The sequence below is a fragment of the Hemitrygon akajei genome, chromosome 30 (assembly GCF_048418815.1).
Source record: "Hemitrygon akajei chromosome 30, sHemAka1.3, whole genome shotgun sequence".
In the NCBI taxonomy this organism is placed as follows: Eukaryota; Metazoa; Chordata; class Chondrichthyes; order Myliobatiformes; family Dasyatidae; genus Hemitrygon; species Hemitrygon akajei.
Genome location: NC_133153.1, coordinates 22,343,044 through 22,370,221, shown reverse-complemented (window position 1 = coordinate 22,370,221; position 27,178 = coordinate 22,343,044). Strand labels below are relative to the sequence as shown.

At 38.7% G+C, this 27,178-nt stretch overlaps 1 protein-coding gene across 1 annotated transcript in view; it reads left to right on the top strand.

Moving 5' to 3' along the window:
- The window catches only part of LOC140718674 (protein FAM227B-like), a 162,180-nt gene extending 140,498 nt beyond the window's left edge, over positions 1-21,682 (top strand). The window contains exons 2-3 of the mRNA XM_073032708.1: positions 12,207-12,316; positions 21,497-21,682. Of these exons, the coding sequence (XP_072888809.1) occupies positions 12,207-12,316; positions 21,497-21,682 (296 nt within the window). The remainder of the gene's footprint in view (positions 1-12,206; positions 12,317-21,496) is intronic.
- Positions 21,683-27,178: the final 5,496 nt, after the last annotated feature.

The following is a 27,178-nucleotide window of genomic DNA, read 5'->3' as shown; positions in this document are numbered from 1 at the left end:
CCACCCAATCTTTTCCATTATCCCTAATGTTCCCTTACACCCAATCTTCTCTTCCCCCTCCTCTTCTTCCCACTCCATCTTGAATCTGCTCCTGAAATCAGCTTTGTCTGCAGTGTTTGCATTTTGCAATAACAGAACATGTATTAGAATAATGCAGCGGGAGCATTCAGTTAACACAGTACATGCAGCCCTTCTCATATCTTTTGATATAACAGTTTTGAATCTTGCATTTTTTACAGTTTCAACCTATGCCTTGCCCCTCATGCTTCCAAAATTAGATTTGAACCCCTGGCCTTGTGACTTGAAGTTGAATGTGTGAGCAATACAGATTTAGTCAATACTTGGCAAGGCAACACGAGAATCTGCAGTTCCAGGCTTCCCCCTCTATGACCTACGACTGAAATATATTTCAGTCTGGAAACTGTTGTTTTGCTTGGGGATTGATACCTAGATTTGCATGTATTGGATTCTAGTTTTAAATATTGTTTTGTTATCCTTGTGGAGAAGACATTTTCTAGCATAACATTCTAACTGCTCTCACTTCCATTATAAATATAATCTGTCTTGCATTTGATCTTATAGTGATAAAAGCTCTAAATAGACCACAGCTTGGATACAATACCATTGGAGTGTTATTTTAAATTTTGTTTTTGAAGTTTTGTTGCATCCAATCAGATAATTTATTTGGCTAGGTATTGATTTTCAGATTCCTGTGGCTGAGATTTAGAGCTGAAATTGTCATTGCCACCTGTGAGCTATTAGAAACACAGAAAACCTACAGCACAATACAGGCCTTTCAGCCCACAAAGCTGTGCCGAACATGTCCTTACCTGAGAAATTACCTAGGGTTACCTATAGCCCTCTATTTTTCTGAGATCCATGTACCTGTCCCTAAAAAAAAAACTCTTTTATCCACCTCCACCACCATTGCCAGCAGCCCAGTCCACACACTCACCACTCTCTGCGTAAAAAAAACTTAGCCGAGACATCTCCTCTGTAACCACTTCCAAGCACCTTAAAACTATGCACTCCTGTGCTAGCCATTTCAGCCTATGAAAACACCTCTGACTATCCACACAATCAATGTCTGTCATAATCTTATACACCTATATCAGGTCACCTCTCATCCTCTGTCGCTCCAAGGTAAAAAGGCCAAGTTCGCTCAACCTATTCTCATAAGGCATGCTCCCCAATCCAGGCAACATCTTTGTAAATCTCCTCAGCACCCTTTCTATGGTTTCCACATCCTTCTTATAGTGAGACAACTAGAAATGAGCACAGTACTCCATGTGGGGTCTGGCCAGGGTCCCATATAGCTGCAACATTACCTCTTGGCTCCTAAACTCAATCCCACAATTGATGAAAGCCAATGCATTGTATGCTTTCTTAACCACAGAGTCAACCTGCACAGCAGCTTTGAGTGTCCTATGGACTCGAACCCCAAGATCCCTCTGATCCTTCACACTGCCAAGAGTCTTACGATTAATACTATATTCCATCATCATATTTGATCTACCAAAAGGTTGAACTCTATCTGCTACTTCTCAGCCCAGTTTTGCATCCTATCCATGTCCTGCTATAACCTCTGACAACCCTGCACACTATCCACAACACCCCCAACCTTTGTGTCATCAGCAAATTTACTAACCAATTCTGCCACTTCTTCATCCAGGTCAATTATAAAAATCATGAAGAGTAGGGGTCCCAGAACAGATCCCTGAGGCACACCACTGGTGACTGACCTCCATGCAGAATCTGACCCGTCTACAACCACTCTTTGCCTTCAGTGGGCAAGCCAGTTCTGGATCCACAAAGCAATGTCCCCTTGGATCCCATGCCTCCTTACTTTCTCAATAAGCCTCGCATGGGGTTCCTTATCAAATGCCTTGCTGAAATCCATATACACTACATCTACTGCTCTACCTTCATCAATGTGTTTAGTCACATCCTCAAAAATTTCAATCAGGCTTGTTAGGCATGTCCTACCTTTCAAAAAGCCATGCTGACTATTCCTCACCATATTATGCTTCTGCAAATATTCATAAATCCTGCCTCTCAAGATCTTCTCCATCAACTTACCAAGCACTGAAGTAAGACTCACTGGTCTATAATTTCTTGGGCTATATCTACTTCCTTTCTTGAATACTGGAACAACATCCGCAAACCTCCAATCCTCCAGAACCTCTCCCGTCCCCATTGATGATGCAAAGATCATCACCAGAGGCTCAGCAATCTCCTCCCTCACCTCCCACAGGAGCCTAGGGTACGTGTGTCCGGTCCCGGTGACTTATCTAACTTGATGCTTTTCAAAAGCTCCAGCACATCTACATGCTCAGGCTTCTCAGTCCACTGTAAGTCATCTCTACAATTGCCAAGATCCTTTTCCGTAGTGAATATTGAAGCAAAGTACTCATTAAGTACCTCTGCTATCTCCTCTGGTTCCATATACACTTTTCCACTGTCACACTTCATTGGTCCTATTCTCTCACATCTTATCCTCTTGCTCTTCACATACTTGTAGAATGCCTTAGAGTTTTTCTTAATCCTGTCTGTCAAGGCCTTCTCATGGCCCCTTCTGGCTCTCCTAATTTCTTCCTTAATCTCCTTCCTACTAGCCTTATAATCTTCTAGATCTCTATCATTACCTAGATTTTTGAACCTTTTGTAAGCACTTCTTTTCTTCTTGAATAGATTTACAACAGCCTTTGTACACCACTGTTCGTGTACTCTACCATCCTTTCCCTGTGTCATTGGAACATACCAATGCAGAACTCCATGCAAATATCCCCTGAACTTTTGCCACATTTCTTCCAAACATTTTGAGAACATCTGTTCCCAATTTATGCTTCCAAGTTCCTGCCTGATAGCCTCATATATCCCCATACTCCAATTAAACACTTTCCTAACTTGTCTGTGCCTATCCCTCTCCAATGCTATGGTAAAGGATATAGAATTGTGATCACTATTCAAAAATGCTCTCCCACTGTGAGACATCTGACCATGTTCATTTCCCAATACTAGATCAAGTACAGTGTCTCCTCTTGTAGGCTTATCTAAATATTGTGCCAAGAAACCTTCTTGAACACACCTAGCCAACTCCACCCCATCTACACCCTTCGCTCTAGGGACATGCATTGTGGAGAAATGATTCATGTTCCTGACATGTTCTAGCAACATATCAAGAGTTGATTGTTCTGCCATTGTGTCTGAAGGAGAATTCCTATATAAGTGAATAATTTGTATCTTGGTCTGATGCATGTCTTTCTTTCAAACTGTGTTGAATTCTAGCTAGATCAATAAAATGTTTCTAACTTGAGCTGAGAAATTCTGTATTCTGTAAAATACAATCAATAATGCAGCATTTCTCCCAATGGAACAGAAGTAATTTTGAAATAATTGTTGTCCCCGTTTAGTCCTGGCTGCACAGAATTCTTTTGATGTTTATCACTGATGTGGATGCCATACCCATTTGATCTAGCAGATAATTTGGTATCCAAATCCTGCAATTTTTTTATTTATATAAACTCCACCTCTCAGGTTCCATTGTGCTGTTGCAGATTTTGCTTAAGTCCTCTAGAGTTTTCCTACAGTTGAAAGCCAGCTTGCAAAATTTATCATCTTTAGTATCTGGAATCATGTGGTTATACTGTCAGCTCCACATGTGATCCAATACATTTACAAAGAATAAATCAATTATGATTTATTCCAACTGTCCCTAGGTGAATATTGGTTTATATTGATTACAAGTGATGGGGATAGATGGGAAGAATAGAATTACTTGTTTCACATGTGGATGGCCCTAACATGGCAGCTACTATTGTCCTTACAGTTGTCCTTACAGTATACCCACAGGGTTTCTTAACCTTACAATAAAATGACCTACTAATTCACCTCAGAGTGAATCAACTATCTAATGCAAAATAGTCATGTACAGCTAGATCAGCATCTTTGAAGGAAATATATAATTGTACTGATAATTATAATTGCTTTTATATTCAATATTATTCGTACCATTCACAAATAGCCGCATTTGTTAAAATTGGTTCAGAAGTTTTCATGATGGAATTTGAAGTCAAAGTAAATTTATTATCAAAGTATGTATATGTTACCAAATACTACCTTGAGTTTGCAGGTGTTTATAGGAACATTAAAGAAATACAATAGTACAAAAATAGATAAACAAAGGCACACAAGCAGCCAATGTGCAAAAGAAGAAAAACTGTGCAAATAAAAAAATACTGAGAATACTGGTCTAATTAATGAATCTAAAACCAGAAAAAACATAATCACATTACATTTGACTAGCTACACATTGAAACACTGGCATTTGTTTTTACAGATTTGATTTTGTATTACTTTGGCAGAGCAAAATCCAGGAATCTTTCTGCCCACTAGTTAATTTTCTGAGTTTACATTTTAGATATTGGCACTGCTGAGAGACAGAGAAGAATTGCATGTTATGTTTACCTTGGATATGAAAATGTTACTACTTAAACATCAGGTTCTGTAATGCACATGCATTTTAAATAATAGATTAGATTACCAATAAGGTAAGTTGTCTTTGGAGCTACACAGGTATTGGTAATTTGCCTTGATTATTTAGCTTGTTTATTCTCATTCTTCTTCACTAGTGAAGAGAGACATTTTAAAACACTGAACTACAGCAGATGATCTTTTTCCATTTCAGGTTTCTACAACATAAAATGGTGGCATTCTTCGCAGAGAAATAAAGCTTTCATTAATGCATCACGTGTCAAAGTTCTTGGGGCTGCAATATGGCTTTGTTTTACTTTAAATGAGTTATAGGTCTAAAACTATAGAATAAAGCCTATTTCAGATCATGCTTTGAAGATCAACATGTACAGATGGTACAGGTTTCTTTCAACTTCTTTCTTGGAAACAGATAAGGGCCCTTGCTGAACAGGAATCTATAGGAAAAAGGGTTACATGCTACATTTTAGGTCCGAAAAGCTTCTAAAACGCTACTTCAAAAAAATCATCTGAAAAATGCAAATGTATATCCTATATTATAGATAGGCTTCAACTATTATCGTACCTTCACAAATCTGAATTTTGTTCTGCAAATATTTTGGAGAGCAGATCCCATGAGTGAAACCACTCTGCCGCTGTTCATTGGTACTGGTGTCAATGGTCCCCAATGCCATTAGGCTTTACAATTCAACCGCCAGGACTTAAGAACTTTTTAAAAGCTATTATTAATGCTTTTTGAGATAGTGATTTAGATGCATATCATATTTTTTACTGAGTTAAGTATTGTATGTAATTAGTTTTGCTACAACAAGTGTATGGGACATTGGAAAAAAAGTTGAATTTCCCCATGGGGATGAATAAAGTATCTATCTATCTATCTATCTATCTATTAATGCTGAAGATGGATTTTGTTCTATTTTAATTTAGAGTCTAGAAGATAACTACAAAGTGAAAGATACTAGATTTATAGCCTTTATATAACAAATTCCTTAGTCCCCAAATTTGTGATTTTCTTTTTGTACATCCTAAATTTGCCACTTAGGTTGCTTCATCAGTGCTTTCAAAAATCCTTATCTTTGTCTACATCTTCAGCTCCACTGTAATTCTGTTCATCTTTTCCTTTTTCACCATCCAAGACTACTTGTAACAATATGTGATACCTTGCAGGACTCTAGAAATCTGAGCCTTCAGCTATATTCTTTGTTTTAGTGGCATTCCTGCTTCCTCCTGCTTTTGTTTTTGGGGGAGATTTTTTATTTTAAATTACCCATAGAAGTCCATAAAGACATAGGAACAGAATTAAGTCATTCAGCCCATCAAATCGGCTCCACCATTTCATCATGGCTGACCTATTTTCCTCTCAAATCCATTCACCTGCCTTCCCCCTGTAATTTTTCACGCCTTGACTAATGAAGAACCTATCAGCTTCCCTCTTAAGTACACTCAGTGACCTTACCTCCATAGCCCCCTGTGGTAAGACATTCAGTAACTTGCTCTGTTTGCATGATTGAGCTGTCAGTTCATGAGAGGCGCTATCTTACCAGGACCAGACAGGATCAGGATTCTGTAACAAAAGTTCAGTTACATCTCCACCATTTAAATTGACTAATTTAAAGACCTGATTCTCTCAAAGTTCATAGAAGAACACAGATGATAGGGTGCTGTAGAGGGGATGAGTATCTTGGTGGCATTCCTACACAATGCCTCACCTGTCAATGTTTTTGTGTACTGAAGTTCCACAGCTTTTGGCTGTCACTCAGGATATTTCAAAGCATTTTGCAGCCAATGAAGTACTTTTGATTTGTAATCATTAATGTCAGAAACATGGCTGGAAGTTTGTGCATTACATCATAACCCACAAGCATTGATCTATAGTTGTCAGTCAAGATTCATAATTGCTAGAATTACATTTGACAATTAGGTGTTAGAACCTTGGCTGCAGCCAAGCAGATCATGAGAAAGGTCAAAAATAGTATTTTCAAAATCAGTTCTTTGACTATTTGTCAGATTCTCCAGCATAATACCAACTGTTGATGTTTTTAAAAGAACATGTTCTATTACTTTGTTTCATGGGTTCTTAATCATGTGGAAACCAAAACCAAGAGCTAGTTTGGCTTAAATTTAGTCTTGTTAAGTATGCATAATAAGAACCAAGCTGTTGAAACCAAAGGATTTGATTAGAAATGGCGGAAACCAGATGTGCCAACCCCTTGTGAATGTTATTGGAATGAAACATCTCTTCATTGAAATGATCTAATATGTCGTGTATGCTCATCTTACATATGGTGTCACTTTTTCATTGCTTTGTAGCCTGTATTTGGAATTAGATTTGATGGATTTACTCCGATTTCATCTGAGTCACTCTGCACACCCATAATTAAGTAATAATGACGTGTGTAAACTTTTTGATCACAAAATGGGTAGGCTGGAAACTAAAGGACAAGACTTTGGGTTGATTCTATCAGTCTTCGAGCTGGTCCTTAATGCATTTATGACTGACATTCTTACATAATCAGTTACCCCATGTAAAACAAATCCTGGTTGTTATTACCATTTGTGTTAATTGAGATATTGTTCAAACTGCTACAAGATGATTTAGCTTAGGTCATTCTAGTTAGAGTTTATTAGTGGAACAAACTAACAATATATGTGGGTGGTGGGGTAGAGATGCATCTCCACCAAGGGACATGTAAGGCACTTCTTCCCTCCGCTAGCCTGCAGATCACCCTTGGGCAGGGTGTAGCACCTGCTTAGCCTTCCCCACCCTCCACACCTAAGAACAGGGTCACATGAAGCCAAGGGAGCAGCTCTGGATGGTCATATGAGCAGCTGGTGAATATCACAAGTCCTGGTCATGTGACTCCTGATGCCAGGCAAAAAAATCTCTGAAGAGTATTGAGCATGGCTGGTTTCTTGTCCAACCACTTCTGTAGAAAAATTTACCAAGAACAATCATGGTCATGGACCATGACTGCCCACGTCATAAGACACGGCACATAATATGATGATGATGAGTGGAACAAAACTGCAGCTACACTCTATTTTTCTTTTGCTTTGAGGCTACATTGCTATTAGAATCAGCTAATGTTTCTCGTGAGTAAACTGTTGGTGATATTTATTTCTGTGTCCTTGGGTGAAAAATCCATTAAAATAAGAATTCAAAAGTCAAAATATTGTAAGATAAAATAATTAGAGGAAATGTGAATTGAGATGATAGTATCCAATGTAATAATTGAAGATTTCATGTTGCCCAAAGCAAAATTGATCTGTTTTTAAGTTTTACCTGCCTTGTGTTTTCTATTTACTAAATTTTTTTGGTAGCTTCCTTGATTTAGTTCCATTTGATATAAATATTTCCTACTGTCTTACTTGCTTCTTGATTGCATCTTTGACAAAATAAAACAAACAACAAAGTTGGCAAGGACAATCAAGCTACATGGCTCCAGTGACCTGAGTTCAATTCTGGCCTCTGGCAGTGTGTGTGTTGAGTTGTCATGTTCTCTCTGTGATCCTGTGAGTTTCCCACTGGTGCTTTGGATCCCTCCCATTTCAGAAAGATTTTCAGGTAGGTTAATTGGCTACTGTAATTGGCCCCCTTAGTGTGCTGGGCGAGAGCAGAATCCTGGAGCAGTTGATATGGGATGGGTGGGGGACTAGGTAATGTGACTGTTTTGAGATTCAACATGTACTTAATGGACTGAATAGCTTTCTATAATGTTAAGAAATGGAACAAATATTATACCTCCACTGATGTTACAAATTGAACCTCCCAGCAGGCCTTTCATTAGTACAGTCTAGCATGATGAGAAACCTCACCCTCTGTTCATCTCAGGATCAAATGTGGTTGCTTCATTTTAAGTAATTTTAACTGAGTAAGTTAAGTTTATAGTGTGTGTGTGTGTGTGTGTACACAGATTTTTCATTATCAAATTAAAATGATCTAATTCAATACAATTGAGTCAAAGTCTATATTTTTTCCATTGTGTTCAGGACTTAAATTTAAATTCAGGATTTATGGAAAATAGCAAGTTAGGTTCAGATGTACAAGAATTTATGAAAAAATAATGTGACAATATTTTTTAAAGTTTTAGCAGCTTTAGACCTCTGAAAGCTTGTAACTTAAATGAATGGAAAATTATACAAGTAATTAATAGAATAGATTCTGAATTAGTGGAATTTTTTGTTGTTGCTGTTGACTATGTTTACTTGTAGTACTTGGGTACTCTGGAGAAGATACCAGGCTTTAAAAAAAAATAACCACCTATACCTATGTATCTAGTCAATTACAAGCCTCCTAAGAATTCATTTAATAATAGTTACTGAGCATAATCCATGTTAAGATATCCATTTTTACTGTGTTCAGAGCAGATTATTATTTTTCTTGATTCCTACCTGTTTTTATTTTGTGTACTATCTTCAAAAGCTTTATAAACAATAACTTCCATTCATTTAACATCTGTCATCCTGAAGTATTGTAGAGCAAATGAAGTGCTGCAGAAGTTTAGTCACTCTTGTAATATAATATCAGTGCTGTCAATAGGTTCATAAACAGTAAAGCAATGATTCACCGTTTAAGCTGTCATTATATGCAAGACGTAAATAATGTTTTCTTCAGCAGTATGCATACCAAAATTTACGTAAGCTAGAGTAAATCACATTAGCAATCTTTTTTTTGCATAAAGTGCAGCAGTCGCGATTCTGGAGCTGGTCTTTCTGGTCAGAAGATGTGATATAACATCAAATATTTTCTCTGCATGAGACACACACCTGTCAGCTATCATCCAATGGATGGTTTGAAACTTTCCCAAGATCAATTGAAGCTTTCAGGTGCAAAAGATAACTGTTTTTGGCATTCATTTTAAAAAAAACATGACTTAACACTCTACACATTTAGCAGTCAATTAAAAGATCAGTCGTCTCTTAACAGGCTACAGGTGTTTCTGTATACATTTATTTTGGTTCCTGTGTAGTTGACACTTTGACTTATCTAGTGAAATCTATCATTTCTTTTCAAGCATGAATCTATTATGCATGGGTTCTCACTCTCAGTGCGTATATCATTCACCAATACTTACTTCAATGTCTCTTTCAGAGAACCTTGGTACTCTCTCCATCCCCTCTCACCTTCATAGTAGCTATTTTCTCTTTGCTCGTCCTCACGAAGGGTCTCGGCCCAAAACGTCGACTGTACTACTTCCTATAGATGCTGCCTGGCCTGCTGCGTTCCATCAGCGTTTTGTGTGCGTTGCTTCTCTTTGCTATTGTCTGTTTAGCATGGAGAGTGTGCTGTTAACAGCTAATACCCCTGGTTTGCTGTTCGATAAAATGGAGGCAGCTGCAATAAATGAGTGTTCCTATATTGATTGATTCATGAATCTTTTTGAGTGCAAACTACACTAAAACTGCACAACGGTTGCTTCTAGCAAATTCTGTCTTTTTATTAAGGGTGACCCAATTTAACACTTTACAATTCCTAGGCAATTGTGTGGGTTCGGAGACGTACTGTAAGAGTTCAATTAACTTCTACTTTTGTTCTCAGTTCACATTTTTTGAATAGAAATTCACAATGTTCCTCAAGATGTGAGCTCATGTTATCTGGATTATTAGATCTTTTCAATTTAGCTAATATATACATATCTGTGTCTTATTAAAAAATTGTATATTCTTCCCCAAAATAATACCTCATTCTTTGGTATCAAAGCCATCACTCTCATTAAGAACAATCAAGAGGGGAAATGTGCAGATGCTGGAAATCCAAGCAACACACACAAAAAATCCTGAGGAACTCAACAGGCCAGGCAGCATCTGTGAAAAAGAGAATACTCGCCATTTCAGGCTGAGCCCTTTCAGCGGGTCATTAAGAAATTATTCTGCAACTTTTAAGCAGTTTAGTTTCTCTCAATGGTTTATCTTCTGTCTGAGCTGACAAAGCTTTGTATATATACACTCAGTGGTCATCTGTACACCTGATCAGCCAATCATGTGACAGCAACTCAATGCATAAAAGCATGCAACATTGTCGAGAAGTTCAGTTGTTGTTCAGACCAAGCATCACAATGGGGAACAAATGTGATCTAAGTGACTTTGACTGTGGAATGATTGTTGCTGCTAGATGGGGTGATATGTGTTTTTCAGAAACTGCTGATCTCCTGGGAGTTCACACACAGCATTCTCTGGAGTTTTCAGGAAATGGTGCGAGAAGCAAAAAATATCCAGTGAGCAGCAGTTCTGTGGGTGAAAATGCCTTGATAATGAGAGAGGTTAGAGGAGAATGGCCAGACTGGTTCAAGCTGACAGGAAGACATTAACTGAAATATCCACATGTTCCTTCAGTGGTGTGCAGAGCAGCTTCTCTGAACACATAACACATTGAACTGGAAGTGGATGGGCTACAGCAGCAGAAGACCACAAAAGTACACTCAGTGGCCGCTGTAGTAGGTGCAGGAGGTTCATAATAAAGTGGCCACTGAGTGTATGTATATCCTCAGTTCATGGGACACCATGTATCAGCAACTTTTGATATCAATTTCTTATACTGGGGAAACTGATAGATCAGGTTCTTCTCAATTAAAAATAGGTGGTAAGTTTGCAGAGTGTTTAATTGATTTGTAGCAGCAACAATATATTTGTCATCCTATCAATATGTTCAAACTATTGTGACCTTTTACTAAGCCTTCTGGAAAACTCTGAGCAGCGTTGGTACCCAAAAAAATCTACAAGTTTCAATTTAAATGGCCACAAAGCTGCCAATTCATGATGTTATTCCAACTTACAGTAGTTCATCAATGTTTTTAAAGGAAGGTAATTTTTATATCTTTACCCAGAATAAATTAGTTTGCATTTGAAAGTTCTGTTTTTTCTATTGCATTTAAAAGATAACATTTTAATTTTCTATTTGCGTATCACAAAGAGTGTACAATAATGTAGGAAAACAATACTTGGCTGAAATGGAGGAGAATATTTGCTCCAGCTGTTTCTGTGTCAATTTGTCTGTTACCCTATTTTATAATCAGTGCCATATAACATTATTGTGGCAATTTCAAAAACAAACTAGTATACAGGATTTATTTATTTGTGATCAACTATTTTGCCACATAATGATTCTCATTGCAGAGTTAATTTGAATATTCTGGATTCCCATTTCAGAAAAGTTGCCCTAAATTTTAAGATTCAAATGTAATATACTTGAACATGCATAAAATGTAATTAAACCTAATTCTGAAACCGTAAAATTTCAATCAAAAAGCTCCTTCAAGAGATTAATCCATATTCTGCATTTATTATTGAACCATTATGAATGGTTTTATTAGTTGTTTTGCTCTCCATTGTAACTGCTACTTCTCTTGATTAACCTTTTTTAATTTTAGCAAGTCAGCCAATCACTTGCACACACTTTATTTTAATTACCCTTTCACCACTGCTCCCATGCATCTTGATGTCACAAATTCATGAAGTGTGCCATATTTTTTAAAATTATGAACCATCATTAAGTTTATCAATGCAAAAAAAATTTAAACCAGGAAATAGTTTGACAGCCTGTTTCCTGGTACTGCCATTGGAAATAATGGCTGCTCAGCTTCTACTATTAAGAGCAGCTGTTAAGAATAAGAAAAATATTTCCTTATGGGCTTTCCCCAGAAATGGCCACATTGATTTTTTTTTAACCCTTAAAAAAGTTGCTGATCAATTTTTTTTTTGATTTTTTGGTTTTCTAGCCGCATTCCATTTCAAATTTGACCTGGATGAGGAAATAGCAAACAATGGCAATCTGACAAAGGGAGATCCAACAACTCTGAAAGCCTCGGCTCCAGTTCGTAAGATTGAGGTACGTCTCCCTTTTCTGGATACTCTGTGAGCAGGAGTGCATTGCAATTTAAGGGCCAGTGAGGACAGTTTAGAATTGCTAAGGCAGTGAAGGCCAATCATCTAAGTGAAAATCAAATTCAATATAACAATGGAACAATAAAATACTGGCAATTTCAGGAGGTTGCTTGACATGTCCATCATAAGATATTAACATATAAAGGAGAGAACTGTAGCAATTAAGGCATTTTCTTCAAGTATTCCCTTAGCAATGTTTGACAATCCATCACTTACCAGGGTCTAGAATGCTGTGTTGTTATTTATGGGGAGAAAGGGTTAGGGTGCTGGGGTATGTTGTGGAGTTTAAAGATGTGAAGACTTGTTTTTGTGGTGCAATTGATTGAAAGAGCTAATTGCTTCTTCGAAGAACCCCAAAGGTCTCTAGCCTATACTAGGATTTGTGGATATTTTGAAGATTTTCACATCTTTGCAGTCCTGCCCTTATTAGTGAATGTAATAGATACCCCAATGTCAGGATGTTTCAGCCAGCTAACATAAACCCTCAAAACAGATAATTCATCCAATACCATTTGTGGAACCTTACTGCATTTTAGTAGGACATTGAGTATGTCTACAAGTTCACATATTAATCAACAGCACCTAAATACGAGTTCCTCCTTAAACTTTTTTAGAAACATAGAAAGCCTATAGCACAATACAAGCCTTTCAGCCCACAAAGCTGTGCCAAACATGTCCTTACCTAAGAAATTACCTAGGGTTACCCATAGCCCTCTATTTTTCTGAGCTCCATGTACCTGTGCAGGAGTCTCTCATTGTATCGTCGCCGGCAGCCCATTCCACACACTCACCCACTCTCTGCATAAAAACTTACCCCTGACATCTCCTCTGTACCTACTTCCAAGCACCTTAAAATGGTGCCCTCTCCTGCTAGCTATTTCAGCCCTGGGAAAAAGCATCTGACTATCTATACGATCAATGCCTCTCATCATCTTATACACATCAGTCAGGTCACCTCTCATCCTCTGTCACTCCAAAGTGAAAAGGCCAAGTTCATTCAACCTATTCTCATAAGGCATGCCCCCCAATCCAGGCAACATCCTTGTAAATCTCCTCTGCACCCTTTTCACATCCTTCCTATAGTGAGGCGACCAGAAATGAGCACAGTACTCCACGTGGGGTCTGACCAGGGTCCTATATAGCTATAACATTACCTCTTGGCTCCTAAACTCAATCCCACAAAGGCCAATGCATCATATGCTTTCTTAACCACAGAGTCATACTGCGCAGCAGTTTTGAGTATCCAATGGACTCGGACCCCAAGATCCCTCAGATCCTCCATACTACCAAGAGTCTTAACATTAATACTATATTCTGCCATCATATTTGACCTATCAATGTCCCGCTGTAACCTCTGACAGCCCTTCACACTATCCACCACACCTCCAATCTTTGTGAATTCAGCAAAATTACTAAGCCATCCCTCCACTTCTTCATCCAGATCAATTATAAAAATCACTAAGAGTAGGGGTCCCAGAACAAATCCCTGAGGCACACCACTGATGACCAACCTCCATGCAGAATATGACCCATCTACAACCACTCTTTGCCTTCTGTGGGCAAGCCAGTTCTGGATCCAAAAAGCAATGACTCCTTGGATCCCATGCCTCCTTACATTTTCAATAAGCCTTGCATGGGGTACCTTATCAAATGCCTTGCTAAAATACATGTATCAATTGCCTTGCTGAAATCAATATACTACTACTGGAAAAACTCACCAAATATTGACATATGTTATCATCATCACCATTATTATGTGCTGTGTTGTATGACAGAAGCTATCATGGTCTAATTGACCATAGTTGTTCTTGGCAAATTTTTCCACAGAAGTGGTTTGCCACTGCCTTCTTCGGGGCAGTCTCTTTACAAGACGGGTGACCCCAGCCATTATCAGTATGCATGGGGTATAAGCCACGCATGGGGTACCTTATCAAATGCCTTGCTGAAATCCATATACACTACATCTACTGCTCTACCTTCATCAACGTGTTTAGTCACATTCTCAAAAAATTCAATCAGGCTGATAAGGCACAACCTGCCTTTCACAAAGCCATGCTGACTATTCCTAATCATATTATGCTTCTGCAAATGTTCATAAATCCTGCCTCTCAAGATCTTCTCCATCAACTTACCAAGCACTGAAGTAAGACTCACTGGTCTATAATTTCTTGGGCTATATCTACTCCCTTTCTTGAATACTGGAACAACATCGGCAAACCTCCAATCCTCCAGAACCTCTCCCGTCCCCATTGATGATGCAAAGATCATCACCAGAGGCCCAGCAATCTCCTCCCTCGCCTCCCACAGGAGCCTAGGGTACATGTGTCCGGTCCCGGTGACTTATCTAACTTGATGCTTTTCAAAAGCTCCAGAACATCTACATGCTCAAGCTTCTCAGTCCACTGTAAGTCATCCCTTCAATTGCCAAGATCCTTTTCCGTAGTGAATACTGAAGCAAAGTACTCATTAAGTACCTCTGCTATCTCCTCCGGTCCCATATACACTTTTCCACTGTCACACTCCATTGGTCCTATTCTCTCACATTTTAAACTCTTGCTCTTCACATACTTGTAGAATGCCTTGGGGTTTTCCTTAATCCTGTCCACTAAGGTCTTCTGATGGCCCCTTCTGGCTCTCCTAATTTGTTTCTTAAGCTCCTTCCTATTAGCCTTATAAATCTTCTAGATCTCTATCATTACCTAGTCTTTTGAATCTTTGTATACCACGACTCCTGTACCCTACCATTCTTTCCCTGTCTCATTGGAATGTACCTGTGCAGAACTCCACACAACTATCCCCTGAACATTTGCCACATTTCTTCCGTATGTTTCCCTGAGAACATCTGTTCCCAATTTATGCTTCCAAGTTCCTGCCTGATAGCCTCATATTTCCTCTTACTCTAGTTAAACAATTTCCTAACTTGTCTGTTCCTATCCTTCTCCAATACTGTGGTAAAGAAGGTAGAATTGTGATCACTATCTCCAAAATGCTCTCCCACTGGGAGATCTGACACCTGACTAGGTTCATTTCTCAATAGCAGATCAAGTACAGCCTCTCCTCTTTTTGGCTTATCTCTATATTGTATCAAAAAACCTTCTTGAAAACACATAACAAACTTCACCCCATCTAAACCCCTTGCTCTAGGGATATGCCAATTGATATTTCGGAAATTAAAATCTCCCACAACGACAACTCTATTATTAATTCACCTTTCCAGAATCTGTCTCCCTATCTGCTCCTTGATATCCTTGTCACTATTGGGTAGTCCATAAAAAAACACCCAGTAGACTTATTGACCCCTTCCTGTTCCTAACTTCCACACGTAGACTCCGTAGACAATCCCTCCATGTCTTCCTCCTTTTCTGCAGCCATGACACTATCCCTGATCACCAGTGCCACACCTCCACCCCTTTTGCCTCCCTGCCTGTACTTACTGAAACATCTAAAGCCTGGCACTCGAAGTAACCGTTCCTGCCCCTGAGCCATCTAAGTCTCTGTAATGGCCACAACATCATAGCTCCAAGAACTGATCCACACTCTAAGCTCATTCACTTAATAAAACATTATCACCAAAACATCCTATTTTCTCGATTCTGATGAAGGACCTTGGACTTGAGACCTTAACTTTGTTTCTTTTTCCACAGATACTGCTCGAGGGGTTCCAGCATTTTCTGTTTTTGTTTCAGAATTCTAGCATCTGCAGTTGTTCTGTTTTTTATTCCCATTTCAGGGTACTGATTGGCAACTCTGCGTTAGCCAGTGAGTTGGAAGGGGGGTTGTGAACCATCAAAGGATGATCAGCAAGCAATCCATTGGAGAGCAAAATTATTTTACACACAAAGAGGGATAAAACTCACAACTGCAGGAATTTCATGCTGTTGGTAGCAAGTGGAATGTTCAGGGTAGTTACAGATGAAAAATGATATAAAGGAATTGGCAATGCAAAAAAGGCCAGTACTGGGGGGGAAAAGCAAAAATTTTTAGAGGATTGTACAGCTGAAACAGTTTACTGTGAAAGGAAATTGCTCAGGTAGTCACCAGCCTTCTCTTAAAATTACCTGAACAGACATTGTTGAATATTATGTCTGAAAGATAGAACCTCAAAGAAAATGGCGTGTGGCCAATAAAACAAGCTGGAAGTCCTCAGCTGTTAAGTAACATCTGAGGAAAAAAAACAAACTAAAGGAGCAGAACTTGCTGGTCTGATCTTCTCACCTTGAATCACCACTTGTGGTCACCCCACGCTAGTAATTCAGTTCAAGATGCAGAGGCCTATCATACCACTGTGTCTAGACTCCAGTGGCATGATGAACAGCAGCAGGTCTCTCAGGAATACCCTGAAGAAGTTCCATCCCTGAATCTGACCTGAAAATTTACAGTCCTGACGAGCCATCACAGCTGTAGGCATTATTTAATAGCTTTTAAATGCGTACAAAACCTGTGGACAATTAGAAGTAAATCCTTTAAAAATTATTATTCTCAAAAATATTTTAAAAGGTAATCAGTTAAAATATTTTTGAATAATTAAGCACACCTGAATGAACAGAAATAATTTTTTGAAGTTACTCTTTGCCTCTTATTCCACAGTCTGACAATAAAATCTAAGGTAATTGAGCATCTGGTTTCAAATAGGATTTGCAAGCACTTGGGAAAATATGGGCCTATTTGGAATAGTCAATGGGGCTTTGAGAGGTGTAAATTATCTCTTATGAAATTGATAGAGATTTTTCAGGGATGATGAAGATGATTGATTAGGATAAGGCTGGGATTATTGTCTACATGGACTTTAGCATGGCATTTGACAAGGCCCTTCAAGGTAGCCATTTCTGCTGCTGTCTGTAAGGAGTTGTATATGCTCTTAGTGACCATGTGTGTTTCTCCTGGGTGCTCTGGTTTCCTCCCACATTCAAAACACATATAGATTAATAGGTTAGGCAGCATCTATAGGGAGAAGCACTGTCGACGTTTCGGGCCGAGACCCTTCGTCAGGACGAAGGGTCTCGACCCAAAATGTCGACAGCGCTTCTCCCTATAGATGCTGCCTGGCCTGCTGTGTTCCACCAGCATTTTGTGTGTGTTGTTGTTTGAATTTCCAGCATCTGCAGATTTCCTTGTGTTTGTAGATTAGTAGGTTAATTGGTCACATGGGTGTACTTGAGTGGCAGGGTTTGGTTGGGCCAGAAGGAACTGTTACTGTGCTGTACCTCTAAATAAAATAGTATTAATCTTCTAGATCAGCTATGTGGGATACACAGTGACTTGGTAGAATGGAATCAAAATTGGCTTGGCTATTGAGGACAAGGTAGTGGCGAAGGAGTGTTTCTCTGACTGGAGTTATACAACTGGTGGTATTCTGCAAGGATTAGTGCTGAGATCTTGTGCAACAAACAGTTTCCTGGAAGAACTCAATGGATCAAGCAGCGTCTGTGAGAGAAAAGGAATTGTCAAAATTTTGAGTCGGAGGCCCTTCATCAGAACTGGGATATCTGTTGTTTGTGACGTATATGAATGATTTGGATGAAAATGTAGATGGACTGATTAAAAAGTTTGCAGAGACACAGAGATTTATGGTGTTGTGGATTGTCAAAGGATTCAGCAGGATTCAGTCGGAGATGGGGGGGGGGTGCGGAGAAATAGCAGAGGAGTTGCACTTTGGAGGTCAAAAGAGAGGAAATTAAACAGAGAAATGGCAGAACCCTTGGAGCCTTGATGTCCAGAGGGATCTTGGGATGCAAGTCCATTGCTTCCTGAAAGCAGCAACACAAGTAGAAAGGAAAGAAAAAGCCTGCAGCTGCTTGCCTTTGTCAATCAGGGTACTGAGTATAAATATCAGCAAGTGTACAGCTGTGGTTGGGCTATACTTGGAGTATGGGTATTTCTCTGTGGCATTTACATGCAGGACTTGGAAGCTTTGGAAAGGTAGTAGAAGAGGTTCATCAGGATGCTGCTAGGATTAGAGAGGTATTACCGTAGTTAGAGGGGAAATTGAACAAACTTCAATTGTTTTCATGAGATGCTCAGATGCTGAGGGGGGACCTGACAGAAGCTTATAAAATTATGAGTGGTATAGAACGGATAAATAGAGGCTTTTCCTGTGGTTTAAAAGTCAGACACCAGTGAGGATAGCATTATGCTCTGTAGAGAACATTTAAGAAAAAAAATGTGCAAGTTAAGTTTTTTTTTACAATGAGAGTGGTTGGTGCCGGGAATGCATGGTGGTGAAAGGAGAAATGATAGTAACATTTAAGAGGCAGTTAGACTGGCAATAAGTATGCAGGGAATTGCGGGGGGGGGGGGGGGAGGGGGGGATATAAATCATGTACAGACAGATGAGATTAGTTTAATTTGACATATGGTTGGCACAGATGCCATGGGCAGAAGAGCCTATTCTGTGCTCTGCTGTTCTACATTCTATGAATCTGACAGGAATATCAGGACATCTGTGATTCATACTACTGCTTTAAAGAGTGAATGCTGGGCACTCTGTTCAGAACAGTCAACATTTACCAATAGCATTAGTGTGAACTTTTCAGGCTATTAACTCTCATTGTATCTTAAGAATTGCTTATTTCTTTAGTTATTTTATTTATCTAAAGATACAGAGTGGAACAGGCCCTTCTGGCCCAATGAGCAGTGTTACCCAGCAACCCACCTATTTATTCTGAGCCTACTCACAGGACAATTTACAATGACCAATTAACCTACCAACTAGTGCGTCTTTGGACTGTGGGAGGAGCCTCACACGTTCACGGGAAGGATGTACTAACTCCCTGCAGATGGCACTGGAATTGAACTCTGAACTCAAATGCCCCAAGCTGTAACAGTGTCACACTAACTGCTATGCCCCATTAATCTATTATTCTGCTTTACTAAAATGAGAACAATTGTGGTGATATACTCAGAGAGATGACTGTGTTGACATTTGGCTTTCTTCTTTGTGAATGCATTGTTCAACCATTTTTGAATGTTAATTTTTTTATAAAGCTGATTGGCCCAGTATAGATATTAGTGCATTATTGAGAATGGGTTGGTATACCTATCCATCTGCTATTTTTCCTAAGTAGTAGAGAATCACACCTTAATCAATGCTTTCAGTTGGAAAGTGAAAGATAATAAATGTATTCATATTAAAAGGAGGTAAATAGCTGGTATAACAGGGATGGAGTTCTTGGATTGTTGCATCAAACAGAGGTATGAATTAATATAGTTGAGGCAAATTAGAAGATAAGCGAGGTGGGTTCAATAACTTTTTTAACCAACTGCAGTTTTTGAAGGGTTATGTGATGATGGAAGAAATTGGATGTGCAAGGAAAGGACGCTCATGTTTCCCAGTCTCTAACCATGACAAAAACCCTATGATTTCCTATTTTAGTGACCTGTTTTTGGCCACTACAGTGCATTGTGCTGTTATGTTTTTGCAAGTAGAGGGTGTGCACTTCCTTCTCTAGTAAAAGACAAAATACACTCAGTGGTAATGATATTATGTACTGTGCCTTCTGTACCTAATAAAATGGCTACTGAGTGTATATTCGTGGTCTTCTTCTATAGCTCATCCACTTCAAGGTTCAACGTGTTGTGCATTCAAAGACGTTCTTCTGCAACCACCTTTGTAATGTATGGTTACTTGAATTTCTGTCACCTTCCTGTCAGCTTGAACCAGCCTGGCCATTCTCCTCTGACATCTCTCATTTACCAGGTGTATTTGCCACAGTACTGCTGCTCACTGGGTGTTGTCTTTTTTCTTTTGCACCATTCTCTGTGAATTCTAGAGATTGCTGTGTGTGAAAATCCCAGGATATCACCAGTTTCTGAGATACTCAAACAACCCTGTCTGGCACAAACAGTTATTCCATGGTCAGCAACACTTAGATAAAATTTCTTCTCTATTCTGATGTTTGGTCTGAACAACAACTGAACCTCTTGACCATATCTACATACTTCTATGCATTGAGTTGCTGCCACATGATTGGCGAGTTAGATATTTGCATTAACAAGCAGGTGTACAGGTGTATCTAATGAAGTGGTCACTGAGTGTACAATATGCTCTCAAGTATGATGCCATCTATATGATGTGCGTACCATAACTAAGTAGTAGCTGACAACGTGTATGAGATTTGTGCGCTTGGGATCATTAAATATCTTCCTCCTCTATGACCAGCTCTTGATATTAACCTCCTTTGACATATCATTTTCAGAGGGTTCTTTGTGAACAGAAGTGCTCCACTAGCTTCCAGCCTCTTTAAAGCAGATTTTGAACACAGCCACCTGGAAATGCAGTGCCCATTGCTTTGTTGAGCTTGAAGTGAACATTTCTCAATGACTGCACAGCGACTTTTGACTTAAAGAGGCATTGCCATGACTTCAACAGTGTGCATTTGGTGCTCAAAATTCTGAAATTAAGATCAATACAGTAGCAGGAATGACACTATTTAAATGCTCTAATCATTCCTCAGAACTGTGGACATGCGATTTCAGATACTACAGACAGGCACCTATTTTTGACTGGAACGACTGGGTCACTTTTATCATGATTACAGTCTGCATATTCTTGTACTGCTTCTGAGCTAGGATTATATGACGATGGAAGAAATGGAATGTGCAAGGGGAGGACCTGATATAAGTGCATCCTCATCTTTCAGAATCTCTGGCCATGACAAAAGTCCTATGATCAAGGTGCCACAATAGAGTAGCTGTTAGCGTGATGCTCATTTCTGGCGTCCTCTGTAAGAAGTCTGTACGTACTCCCTGTGGAACGCATCGGTCTTTTCTGGGTGCTCTGGTTTCCTCAAATAGTCCAAAGACATACAGGGTACAGGTTAGTAGCTTAATTGGTCATTGTAAATTGCTCCATGACTAGGTTAGGGTTAAATTGGGGGTGTCAGGGGTTGCTGGGCAGTGTGACTCGGAGGGCGTATTTAGCGCTGTGTCTCTAAATAAATAAATAAATTCTAGAATGGAGTAGAAGTGCAATTTAAAAAGAATCAAGAGCATAATTTGCCTCTATAGTGTTGAACATTAACTGAAAGATCCTGTGGTACTTCTTTTATTTTAGAAAAACAAAAATCTCTGAATGTTATATTTTACTATACTATTAAACAGTTACTAATATATTTTATCCTTACAGTCATCTTATGTTGGCCTGGGCCCAGAATTCAGACATGTTCTTTTCAGATTTTCTGGTCGAAGCCCTTTGGTTTCTCACTTCCTCAACATGAAGAAGATAGAAGGGAGAAGTTTAGGTACCATGGGACCAAAACTGAAATGGAGTGAAATTTCCAAAGATTCATATCCTTTACTTCTATCAAGTTGATATGTATTTAGATATTGTTTTAAACTTTATCACTAATGGAAAGTTATGCAGTAATAATAGGGAGCCAGATTGAGCATAATCTAATCCCTTTTAAAGCAATTCAGGAGAATTTAATTGTTTTACAACTACAAAAGGTAAGTTTGTACATATATTTCAGTAACAAAAGTGAATTAAAACTATAAATTAAATTAAATTTACCTGTTCGCTTTTCAATCAGGATAAGCAATGCCATTCAACACAATCAATTGGAGAACATGGCTAGTATAAAGTTGAGAGGCTGGATGCAAAATGAATTCAACCTCTCATTTCAGTTCATGTGTGCTCTGCCGCTGAGCTCAGTGTGGAGCTGAGCAGCAAGCAGAGTGGGAGGTCAAAAGCTTTGGCATCTGGCCTTCAGATGCTCTCTTGATTTCTGTGCTGTAGAGCACAGACATGGAAGCGGGAGATGAGCAGATCTTTAAAGAATGTCCTCACTCTACAGAACTTTAATAGTCCTGAACAGATACAGAACTGCATGAAAAGTATATGTGGCAGAGGCTCTGTACAATATAACTGCTGATGTACCACATTTGAACTTGGCCAAACAGGCTGAAGTAAAAATCTGTTACATATCTCAATGAAGTTATAAACCTTTTCAATGCAGAAGTATTTTATGACATTTAGCTTGTTAATACAAGGTCATTTGAAAGGCAAAACTCTGAAAACTAAATCAGCAACTTAGTATTAATGTGAATGAAAATATTTAGGGGGACATGAGGCTGAATTTGGGTGGCAAGTATAGAGATGCTTCCCTCCACTAGTCTGCAGGTCACTTTTGGGCAAGGTGCAGCACGTGCTTAGCAACCCCTCCCCCCCCAGCCCCAGATCAGGGTCAGGTGAAGCCATGGGAGCAGGTGGTAGATGGTCATATGAGCAGCTGGTGAATATCACAAGTCCTGGTTACATGACCACTGACACCAGGCAAACAATCTCTGAAGAATATTGATAATGGCTGATGTCACCTGCCTTGTAAAGACATTATCCAGAAGAAGGCAATGGCAAACCACTTCGTAGAAAAATTTGCCAAGAAGAATAATAGTCATGGATAGGCAGTGATCAACCACATCATACGACGTGGCACATAGCAAACGAACAAATGGCTAAATAAATTTTATACCAATATTGCCATTCTCATTCATCAATAAGATTAACAAAGGGCTGAATAAGAATCTGAATGTGGTTTGTCACACAGCGAGACATGAACTTGTTAAATTAGTTTCTTTGAGATTCATATCTCATTTAAAATAGAAAACATGGAATCACTTATGGCAGATAAAGTTCTTCAAATTCTAATAAAGCTTGTCTTCTGTACATTTACTTTAGAAATGTTTAATCTAGGAACTATTTTAGTAATTTGGACTTTGTTCTACACCTAGACTCTTTACAAAAAGTTTGTTGAAAATTTCATTACTGAATTCAGATTTTCATATCATTGTGGAGTATCTCATTGGAGGAAATGTGAAAATACACTGTAGCCATGTTGTCTTACACCAAATTACATCTGTTGTCCCCTGATACAATGTAGGCATCATTGTTTACATATTAAACTAATGTCTTTCGGAACTAAAGATCATCTTAATTAGTATTATCCTTCCTAAATGTATAATTGCTTCCAGCAGGCAAGTTTGCCAGAAGGTTTAGCTGTTTTCCCAAGGCAGTTGCTTCATTCAAATCATCTTTACTGTTATCTTCATAGCCATCACCTCCCTTTGTATGGCAAAATACTCCCAGCAGATAGTTTACAACATGGATATCCACTTTAACATTTTACATGAATTTTAACCCTATGAAACATATAGGTCCCCTGAGGAAGGAAAACCACTAGCACATAATCTTGCAAATTTTAGACTGTGTCTGAGATTCAATGGCAAGGGTGGTTTACATGCAAAATATTCATTTGTGATTCCACAATGTTAAAGTTGTCATTGTTATTATTTTTCATGCAATTCAAGAGTTAATTGTATTTTTCTATCAGTCTTATTAAAACTGCAAATTGCTTCTGGCATTTCAAGCTTTACAAAGCAATTCTAGTCATCTTTATGATTGCTTAAGGAAAGGCGAAGTATCTGATGCATTAACTAAATAAGATACCAAACAGTGAGATCAGATTTGCAGAGTAATGTACCGTTTAGTGGATTGTTTGGAAATAATCTTCAAATTAATTTAAAAATTAAAAGATGGCAATCTGGTACAATGGCTTGTCATTCAAGTTTGTAAATCAGATTTAGTCTATGTTGCTTCCTACAGTAATCTTTTAGACATGCAAACATTGATGTTTATTTACTAATATGTTAATATGTTGAGATTTTTGAGGATGGGAAACCTTTTGTAAAATAAATCTGTGTTGCTGAACTGAGATACTGCTGTGCCAAAGGGATGTGGGAACAGGGTAAGGCTAATAGGTGTTTCAAATGTGCTACCTGGATGTGTGGAGCATTGCATTTTAATGTTGGTCCTTAGGTGTCTATGAAGAACAACTATATAATTAGCCTCTGCAGTGAATATTTCATCATTTATTCTGTTTATCTACCCCAACTCTAGATAAAGTGATCATACTTTTTTGTAGGATTTGAATATGTTTTTGTGTCACCAAGAGAAGCCAGTTCTATCTGCAGAAATACCAAAAGAAACTTCTCATTGCCTCCAACTCATTAACCTGCAGAACAAAGAGTTTGGCTTGATAGCATTGAATACTTTCTAGACATCATTCTGAAGTACACAGAATATAAATCAGCACAACCCATGATGGTGTGCTGAACTAATTATACCAGTATTTAAACTAATCCCTTCTGCTTCCCTGTTATTCCAAAGATGCATTTTATTAAATGTTTCAATGTACATATGACAAATAAAGCTAGTCTTTATCCTTATTTTTATTCTCTGCCCATTAGTGTGTCTATCTATCTTTTTAAGTGTTATTGTAGTTGCCTCCACTACCACCTCTGGCAGCAAATTCCAGACCCACCACTTCCTGTGTAAATAATAATTTGTCCCTCACACCTCCTTTGAACTTATCTCCTCTTATAGGCATGCTCTCTAGTGTAAGACATTTTGACACAAGGTAGAAAGCATTCCGGCTGTCTGCTCTCTGCCTCTCACAATCTTCTAAACCACTGTCAGATCTCACCTCTATCTCCACGGCTCCAGGGAAAACAACCCAAGTTTGTCAACCTCTCATTATGAGTTATGAGCTCTAAGTACTCCATAGAATACAATGCTCACTAATCCAGGTAAACCTCTTCTACACTCTCTCTAAAGTCTCTGCATCCTTCCTATAGTGGGCTGATGAGAATTGAATGCAGTACAGTCCTTCAGAATGGCCCAAACATAGCTTTATAAACTGCAACGTAACTTCCTGACTTTTGAACTCAATGCCTCGACTAAAGAAAAACATTATATACTGTTTCTTTACTGAGTGTAACTAAATTGTATCAGATAGCCATCATGTTAGCCACATTTTATCCATGGTATGACAAAACTGGGAGGATGCTTAGCTGTAATTTTACTAAATGGATCCAATCTTGAATCTATTTCCAACTTGCCAACCAAGTTAAACACGATAAGGAAATGAGGAAATACAATGCCTCTTTCTCAGTAATCAAGTGATCTCTGTTTCTTTTACATTTACTATAAACACATGTACCATTGAAACAGTAACTCACAGAAACCCATTCCTGTATTCAATTTTGACATGGGAAATCTAATTAGAGCTCTCAGGCAAATAAAAACCTTGGGTAAGTCATTAAACAGTACCAGAAACTGGTATTATAATGAAGCAATACTTAATAGATTAATGGCTATTTGGAACTGTTCACAAATATTGGAGTGTTCAACACTCGGGAGCCATGGAGACATTTAACTGTTTACATCCTGTTGTAATGTCTATACAGTTTCTCATAAGGTATTGGAATTGATTACCTGGAATCTGAGCTTCAAACATTGGGGAATGAGAGACTCACCGAGACACTGTTTTCAGAAGACGGTCATACCCTTTAGAGTAATTGAGGATAGTATAGTTAGGGAAATATTCACAATCCTCTGTTGCAAGGATTGCAAGTCCCAAATGCTGCGTTTTATGCCTGGTACAAAGATTCAGGACTTCTTATCTGATCTGTGGAGGAATTTGGAGTGGGAGAGGAAAGATGCAGTTGTCATGGTCCATGTGTGTACCAATGACAGGAAGAACAAGGAAAGAGTTTCTGCTGAGGAAATTTGAGCTTCTAGGGACTAAATTAAAATACAGAAAAGTAATTATCTCTGGATTGGTACTGGAGCCACATGAAATGGCACAGGGTTAACAAGATCAGAGAGTTAAATGCATAGCTCAAAGATTGGTGTGAGTGAATTCATAGGACAATGGCTCCAGTATTAGGGAAGGAGGCAGCTGTTCTGATGGGATGGACTCCTCCTGAACCATGCTGGCACCAGGGGTCCTGATGAATCACATAACTAGGTCTGTGCATTTTAAACTACAGTAAATAGTGAGGGGGGGGGGTTGGGTTCAACACCTTGGGAAAGTAGAGATAAAGCGAAATTGAAGAAGAATGCAGGAGAGGTTACTGAGGTCTGTAGAGTAAAAAATAAGACAAAAACGTTTAGAAAGAGATAAGAATTAAATTTCAAGCAACATGGAGACAAAAGAAGTGTGGGGAATACAGGACGGAAGGTGTTATATTTGTATGCACGCAGTATATGAAATAAGATAGATGATCTTGTAGCACATTTGGAAATTGGCAGGTATAACATTATGGGCGTCATAAGAGTCATGGTTGAAAGATCACAACTGGGAGCTTAACATCCAAGAATTCATATTGTATTGAGAGGACAGGCAGGTGGGCAGAGGGAGTGTTGGTAACAGAAGTGACATAGGATCAGAGTCATTGTGGGTAGAGTGAAGAAACTGCAAGGGTAAAAAGACCTTGATGGGAGGTATATACAGGCCTCTGAACGATAGCCAGGATATAAAGTAGAAATTACAACCGGGGTTGTAAATGGCATGTAAAATCAGCAATGTTACAGTGGTCACGAGAGAGCAGCTGGCCAAAGTTAATTGGAAGGGGACACTTAGTAAGGTAGAGCAGCAATTGTTGGAGTTTCTGGGAGTAATTTAGAAGACACAAGATCGGTTAATCCCAAGGAAGCATTCTAAAGGGAAGATGGGGCAACTGACAAGAGAAGTCAAAGATAGCATAAAAGCAAAAGAGAAGGCGTAAATATTAGTGGGAAGCTAGAGGACTGGGATTTTTTTTTAAAAACCAACAGAAGGCAACTTTAAAAGCAATACGGAAAGAAAAGGTGAAATATGCAGGTAAGCTATCCAATAATATCAAAGAGGATACCAAAGGTTTAGTTTCACATATATAAGGAGTAAAAGAGAAGCAAGAGTGGACAATAGGACATGGGAAGATGATGCTGATGAGGTAGGAATAGGGAACAAAGAAATGGCAGGTGAACTGA